Here is an 8,403-nt window from a genome sequence, read left to right on the forward strand (position 1 = left end):
GAAGGGTACATTCAACAGCACAGCCCCTGCTGTGTGTCTTAAATCTTATGCAAAACATTCAGCATGAGTAGAGGCTTTTATATATATATATATATATTTGATGCAAGATCCCTTCCATGTTGCTTCTGTCTGATGTTTACATCAAAGGCAGTCACTTGAAAAATAGCAGTAAACATCTCAAAGTCCGGGATCATGATCATTACCGTAGTGATAATTTGTCCTCTGGGGCTTCTGAACTTCTTCCAGGGCTCCATGTACAAAGGGGCAGCTAGAAAAAAAAGGATATTTTGTGAAATGTCACAGATACACTCTTCTATAGTGGTTGCCATCTTTTCTGTCAGGACATGTCCAAAAAGTAATGCTGGAACAAAATACTTCAATACCGCAGGAGTTGGCTTCTACTGTTTTCCATTGTGGTGTATTGTCTCCAGAAACTGCTGGGGAAGGTCACCCAGAGCTATGGAGCTTGGTGCCAGTTTAGGATGTGGACACTTAACTCTAGTGCTCCTTGTCCTCTTAACACCAAGGAATCACCCTTGAACCCTGCCTAATGTTAAGAATAGGTCCTCATTAGGATTTTCTTTTCTATGAGACCTCTCTATATATTAATCCTAAAATAGAGCTGATTTTAAAATTTCTTCAGCCTGAAGTGAAATTTTTATTTTCCTTCTCTTCTAGATATATAATGTTTTGGATGAGAGCTGACTAAGAGGCAGGAAACGGACACTCTTAGACTTTATTGTTGGGTAAATAGGGAGAAATTTATAGAAAGGATGGATTTTTTCCCCCTTTGACTCTCCCTCTTTTGTCTTTCCATTGAGATCCTTTATATTTTGAAGTTTCTCAGTTTATTAAATTAAAAAATAGATGAGAGGTCTATACCTGAAATGGTGGCTGTGTGCCAGGACAAGAAGCAATGGATGGAAACTAATCAAGGAGAGAACCACCCTAGAACTAAGGAGAAATTTCCTGATAGTTAGAACGATTAATCACTGGAATGACTTGCCTTCAGAAGTTGTGGGAACTCCATCACTGGAGGGTTTTAAGAGAGACTGGACAGCCATTTTTCTGAAATGGTATAGGGTTTCCTGCTTGAGCAGGGGATTGGACTAGAAGACCTCCAAGTCCCTTCCAACTCTGTTATTCTGTACTCTTTTGCTGCTGCCTTGCAGGGACAAATTTGATTTGAAAATTGTGCCCAAGAATGCCATTATCTCAGTTTTATTTCACTGTATGCTTTTCCTCCCCCCACTCACTCTCTCTCTCTCACACACACAAATGTTTTCAATTGCAACAATCAAAAGTTCCTCATTCTGGCCAATTTATTATAATTATCAAAAATCTCTGCCATTTTTTTTTCTGTAAATAAGTTTATCATCCATAGAATCCTTCCTAGGTTCTCTCTAAGCTGGATAAAATCAGCTCCTTTAAAGTGTCAAATGCTGGTTTCATTATGTTCTATTATTTGTGTTTGCTCATCCCAATAGGGTGAAAGAGAGACATGAATAACTCTGACCAGGCTTGGGCTGCTTAAAAACATTATAGAACCTCAGTGACCTTTCAAAGGAGACATTCCCCAATCTGAAAAAGGTGAAGCTTATTTCCCATGTGGACTAACAGGATCTCTGACCATTCATTACTACAGATAGTCCTTGACTTACAACAGTTCACTTAGTGATTGTGCAAAGTTACAACAGCACTGAAAAAGTGACTTATGACCACTTTTAACAGTTACAACCTTTGCAGTATCCCCCTGGTCATGTGATTGAAATTTGGACACTTGGCAGTTGACTCATGCTTATGATGGTTGAAGTGTCCCAGAGTCAGGTGATTCCCTTTTGTGACATTCTGACAAACAAATCAATGAAAAAAACAGATTTGCTTAACAACCATGTTACTAATTTAACAACTGTAGTGATTCACTTAACAACTGTGGCAACAAAGTTCATAAAATGGGGCAAAACTCACTTAACAAATTTCTCAGTTGGCAACAGAAATTTTGGGCTCAACTGTGGTTGTAAGTCGAGGACTACCTGTACATTTCATCTGATTCAGTCTGAACCTTAAGGCAGACACTGGTTAAAAGAACTTGAAACTATTAGCATCACAAATGCCAGCACTTGAATATTTCTCACCAGTTTGATCCATGGTCTGCATCCTAAAGAATAATCACCCAGCATCCAGTATTGGACATAGCTGAATCTGTTTAAAAGAGTTTCCTTATCATGGCATCTGAAGGACACCTTTGTAAATAGTATTAAAGTCCCCACAAGCAATCTAATAAAATGTTAAGTTTTCTCCTCTGTATGTTCAACTCTCAGTGAAGGTCATTCCCCAATGGCAACCAGAGTTAACCCACTTGAAATGGTCCTAATCTTTAGAAAAAAAGAGAAAACACAGCAATATTTACCCACCTTGTTGAGCAACTTTAGCCATGAAAGAGCATTTTGGTTGATAGCAAGTCTCTGTCTTTCAATACTCCCCAGGTTCCTTTTGATCAAATCTTCCTTGGGCAAAACCACCAAGTACTCAGTGTCCATATCTGCAGTTACTTCTCCACTTTGGTCCAAGTACAGTTTCTTCTGGGAAAGATTATAGAACTCATTCTTCTCCAGAAAGGGATGGAACTAGAATGGAAACATCCAAGGATTTTAAAAGAAGTGTCGGAAGAATCCAGAGAAAGAAATATTTTGGGGAATATTAAAAAGGCAGAATATATTTCTCCAAAGGAATAATGGAGAAGATCTTTAAAAAGGCAGAACTTCTCCCTCCCCACCCCCAGCCAGAAAACTCAGCAGAAACAGCTTTTAGAAATGCAGATGTAATAATCCATTCAGGAAGGTTGGAGCCAGGAAGTTAGAAGCTGATGAGATTAGGAAGACAAAAACACCTAAAATCTACATAACCCACCCAAATTCTAAAAGATATGACCTTTGGGGACATAAAGAATTAATCCACCAATACCAAAAGGGCACACTCAGACTCAGGTCAAAGTACATGACACAGGAAATACAAAGCCTCAAACAGGAACAGGAAACAACCTCAAAAGCCCCAGAAGCAGTGGTGGGATTCAGCCAGTTTGCACCAGTTCGGCAGAACCGGTAGCTAATTTTTTGTTGCCCAGGCCCAGAATGGACTTCCGGAAGCAGTGTGTTAGAAGTGGCGTCATCTGCATGATTTTGATACCTAGCTCCGCTGCTCATACCTACTTTCAAGAAAAAGTTATAAGAGAGAAAGTGACCATGTTCATACAGATTTAGAGTTTCCTATTCAAGACACCTCAGGAAAAAGACTCCTTCCCCCCTCTCTTTAGGGAGCCTTGTCTCTTCTATTCAGCTGTTTTATTTTAATATAACTATCTTATTTCTTACCTTGTTGATCCCTGGCTGCATGACAGTTTTAATTTAATTTAATTTTACTATTGGATGATTATGTTGAATTTTAATTTTATTAGTCTTATACTCTTCATATGTTTATTTCCTTCAGTTTTAAATAACCTTAATTGTCACATTGCTGCAAAAGAAGAATACAAAAGCCCAATAACTGGAATGAAAAAAATAAATGTTACAAGACTAAGAAACAATATTACAGTCATTTCTCTACTTTTATTATTAGATGTTCCTTAGTGTTTAGATCTGGCCTCAGGATAATAATGTAGCATTTGGGGAAGAAGATGCAACCCAGCAGTCCTGCACTGGAGGCCAAGATGGAGAAGACCTGCACAATCACCATGGACTTTCCTTTGGTACTCAGGTAAGTGGGCAGGAAGGAGACCCAGACGCTGCAGAAGACCAGCATGCTGAAGGTGATCAGCTTGGCTTCATTGAAGGCCCCAGGCAGATTCCTGGCCAGGAAAGCTACAGTGAAGCAAATGGCAGCTAGGAAACACATATAGCCAAGGACAACATAAAACATGGTGACAGAGCCTTCGTTGCATTGAAGGATGATCTCTCCAGGTTGGGAGTGCAGGTCAGAGTCAGGGAATGGAGGAGAAATTACAAGCCATAAGGCACAGATGATAATTTGGACACCAGAACCAGAAAGGATAATGGAGTTGGCCAAGCTCTTCCCCAACCATCTTCTCATCCTGTTCCCTGGTTTTGAGGCTAAGAATGCCAACACCACTGTGATCGTTTTGGCCAACACAGAAGACACAGCTATTGAGAAGACAATGCTGAACACTGTTTGTTGGAGAAGACAGGTGGCTTTCCTTGGCTGTCCAATGAAGAAAAAGGAGGACAAGAAGCAAAGCAAGAGAGAAGCCAGGAGAATATAGGACAGGTCCCGATTGTTGGCTTTGACAATGGGAGTTTCTAGGTATTTAATGAATATGATTAAAATAAATCCTGTTGATAGGAACAAGAGTAGGGCAATTGAGACCAGAATGATGCCCAGATGTTCTTCATAAGAGAGGAAGATTATTCTTTTTGGAATACATTGGACTCTGCTCTCAGTTGGATATTGATCATCTGAGCACTGGGTGCATTTTTCAGTATCTGAGAAAACAGAAAGTAATATTTCTTTTATATCTCTTTTCACCTTTCAAGAAAGATCTGCTATAGATGTCAGATGGTACTGAACAACCATGGCAGGTGACAATATTGAAAAAAAAACAATAGGGCATGTATGATAATACTAAATGTGACTGTGGGAACATCCCACAAACTTTACCCTATATTTTAATGGAATGCCCCCCATAAGGTTCCCTGGATCCCTGCAAGGACACTTTTTGTGGGGGGGGGTTTGTGTGTGTGTGTGTGTGTGTGTGAGTGAATTTTATGCATTAATGCTGTATTCTGTTATACCACAGAAAATAAATAATAGCTGATACTGAGAGACAGGTAAGCTATAGTAAATGGTTAATATGACCCTGCATACATATATAAAACATTTGTCTATCTGACCATTTTAAAGCAGACTTTGGACAGCTTAAAGCCCAGAAAAAAACCCTTAATATATACAGCTATAACAATAAGCACCAAAAGAGAAATACTTGTTGCCACAACTACCCTTCACTGATCCAACCCACCACATTCTCAGCCTTCACTAACTTTACCTTATCCAAATGCCTGGGAGAAAAACCAGGTCTCCAGAATTTTAAAAGGGAGAGGGGCCTGTTGGAATTCAAGGCTAGGACTTTGAATAGGCCAGACTTGCAACAAAACAGGCAGGCATCCTAGGACCCACAAGGTAGCAATGCTTTAGTGAACAGACCTGGAGCCTGTCTATTGTATCTACCCTGGTGGGAAAAGCAAATATCCTCAGAGAAAGGAAGTCTCATTGACACCCTGGATAACCAGGCTGAGCCTGAGGGAGAGGTTAAACACATCATCTGGTTCTTGTAACTTTAATGCCTTCCATCATTTCATCTCTGTTAGTGAGAATTAAGTCCAGTATGCATGACCCTCTGTTCTCTTCTCTACCTTTTGGGAGTCAATGTTGTCTGCTAGGTCTTTCAGGAATATGTTTGATCTTCCACTGGTACAGGGAGGATTTCGAAGAGACAGAGGAACTAGAGATCAAATTGCCAACATACGCTGGATCATAGAGAAAGCTAGGGAGTTCCAGAAAAACATCTGCTTCATTGACTATGCCAAAGCCTTTGATTGTGTGGATCACAACAAATTGTGGCAAGTTCTTAAAGAGATGGGAGTACCAGACCATCTTATTTGTTTCTTGAGAAATCTATATCCGGGTCAAGAAGCAACAGTGAGAACTGGACATGGAACCACTGATTGGTTCAAAATTGGGAAAGAAGCCCGACAAGGCTGTATTCTGTCACCCTTCCTATTTAACATATGCAGAGCACATCATGAGAAAGGCAGGGCTAGATGAATCAAAAGTTGGAATTAAGATTGCTGGGAGAAATATCAAGAACCTAAGATATGCAGATGATACCACTCTAATGGCAGAAAGTGAAGAGGAACTAAAGAGCCTCTTGGTGCGGGTGAAGGAGAGTGCAAAGGTTGGCTTGAAACTCAACATTAAGAAAACCAAGATCATGGCATCCGACCCTCTCAATTCCTGGGAAATAGATGGGGAAGAAATGGAGGTAGTGACAGATTTTATCTTCCTGGGCTCCAAGATTACCACAGATGGGGACTGCAGCCAAGAAATTAGAAGACACTTGCTCCTGGGGAGGAAAGCTATGGCAAATCTAGACAGCATACTAAAAAGAAGATACATCACCCTGCCAATAAAAGTACGTATAGTCAAGACCATGGTTTTCCCAGTTGCAATGTATGGCTGTGAAAGTTGGACCATAAAAAAGTCTGAGCGCCAACAAATTGAGGCCTTTGAACTATGGTGCTGGAGAAGACTTCTGCGAGTCCCCTGGACTGCAAGGCAATCAAACCGATCAGTCCTAGAGGAGATCAACCCTAACTGCTCTTTAGAAGGCCAGATCCTGAAGTTGAAACTCAAATACTTTGGCCACCTAATGAGAAGGAAGGACTCACTGGAGAAGCGCCTAATGCTGGGAAAAATTGAGGGCAATAGAAGAAAGGGACGACAGAGAATGAGGTGGCTGGATGGAGTCACTGAAGCAGTAGGTGTGAACTTAAATGGACTCCAGAAGATGGTAGAGGACAGGAAGACCTGGAGGAACGTTGTCTATGGGGTCGCGATGGGTCGGACACGACTTCACAACTAACAACAAGCAATATCATGTAAAAGATAAAGAGGAAAGGAGCGAGATTCCAGTCCTTAGGGATGCCCCATTGCAGGGCCTAGGTTTTTACCTCTGTTCTGCAAGAACACCAATTGAAATCATCCATGAATAAAGGAAAATCTTTGAAAAACCCTGACTCCCATCCCAAATCGTGAAGTCAATCCAGAAGGATGTAATGATTTATATTACTAAAAGCCACTGAGAAGTCTGGAAAGGATGTTTGCAGGACTCCCATTTAGAAGTCAATTATGAAAGCAACCAATACCATCTTGGAACTGTACCTCAACCATAAATACTGTACCTGATTGACAATTATGCTGTAACAAACGTACTACAGGTATTGTACACAGGTAAAAGTTATCATGGTTGGATCCATAGAGAGCCTCTTTAGAATGAGATGCATAATCACATCCTTCAAGGCAAATGGTGGGACCACGAATTCCTGAAAAAAAGCATTAACTAGCCCCAAGGCTAGTTAATAGTAGCATTATCTTTGGTACTAATTCTTAATTCTTCCTATTATGGAAGAAATTGGGCACCTTGAAAATTAAGAACCACAGAATTGTCAATCTTAGACGTGTCTCTTTAAAAATGGACATTGATCAAAATGCTCTTGTTGAATCCAGTACTCTTTTCTTTGGTGTCACCCACCTTCCTGAGTGGAGATGGTCCCCTCCGGACAAGAAATACAGTCATAGCAGCAAACTGGCTCTCCTTTCCGAGCCCGCTTGAAAAATCCAGGATGGCAATTTTGCACACATTTAGACTGAGGCAGAGACTAAGAAGAAAAACAAGGAATGCCAAACAAAGTATGTTAGAAATAATCATTAATGAAAAACAGAGGTAGATATGAACATTAGTGAAGAAGTTGCTGGACTTCACTTAGGTAAATAAGAAATCTTTAACTCCCACAGGAGTTGCAGGGAATACAACTACTAGCAAATTCTTCATTTAGTTCCTCCCTTTTGCTTTTGAGCTAACATGTGGCAAGAAAGGAATTTTTTTACTTAATAAATTCTGGAGAGAAGCAATCAAGAAAAAATTTAAGCATGAAGTGACAATTAGTGGTTCCTCTACATGGTTGTATTAACCTGCATTCCTCCTTTCTTCATATACCCATGAATTTAAAGTCATATTAAAGTTTAGAATGAAATTTATTCTGAAAGGTTTATGAAATTTTCATTTTACTAGATTTATTAAAACAGAATAAAACTCTGATGAATAAAGAAACTTCTGACCAGTCAGATCTCAAAGATTTTCTTCTGGACTACATGTCCCATAGCAAAGCCACCCCTATTTGAAAGTGATCCAGGACCACCTCCTAGTTAAGATATAACTGATTCACCAGTTGCGGCCTTTTCTGGACCGGGACGCCTTGCGCACAGTCACTCATGCTCTGGTCACCTCCCGCCTGGACTACTGTAATGCTCTCTACATGGGGCTTCCCTTGAGGAGCACCCGGAGGCTCCAGCTAGTCCAAAATGCGGCCGCGCGGGCGGTGTTGGGAGGGACTCGTCGCTCCCATGTAACACCACTGCTGCGCGAGCTGCATTGGCTGCCGGTGGCCTTCCGGGTGCGCTTCAAGGTGCTGACTATCATCTTTAAGGCGCTCCATGGCAGCGGACCGGGATACCTTCGAGACCGCCTTCTGCCACAGATTACCTCCCATCGGCCTGTACGCTCCCACAGGGTGGGTCTCCTCAGGGTGCCGTCGGCCAGACAGTGCCGGCTGG

General features: G+C 41.1%; 1 protein-coding gene across 1 annotated transcript in view; it reads right to left on the reverse strand.

The window, feature by feature from the left end:
* Positions 1-3,591: 3,591 nt before the first annotated feature.
* Positions 3,592-8,403, reverse strand: part of LOC107286192 (vomeronasal type-2 receptor 26-like) — a 28,808-nt gene continuing 23,996 nt past the window's right edge. The window contains exons 3-5 of the mRNA XM_029283876.1: positions 7,322-7,448; positions 6,972-7,112; positions 3,592-4,496 (exon numbers count right to left, since the gene is read on the reverse strand). Coding sequence (XP_029139709.1) covers positions 3,592-4,496; positions 6,972-7,112; positions 7,322-7,448 — 1,173 coding nt within the window. The remainder of the gene's footprint in view (positions 4,497-6,971; positions 7,113-7,321; positions 7,449-8,403) is intronic.

Source organism: Protobothrops mucrosquamatus, unplaced genomic scaffold (assembly GCF_001527695.2).
Source record: "Protobothrops mucrosquamatus isolate PMUCROS unplaced genomic scaffold, P.Mucros_1.0 scaffold258, whole genome shotgun sequence".
NCBI classification, from domain to species: domain Eukaryota; kingdom Metazoa; phylum Chordata; class Lepidosauria; order Squamata; family Viperidae; genus Protobothrops; species Protobothrops mucrosquamatus.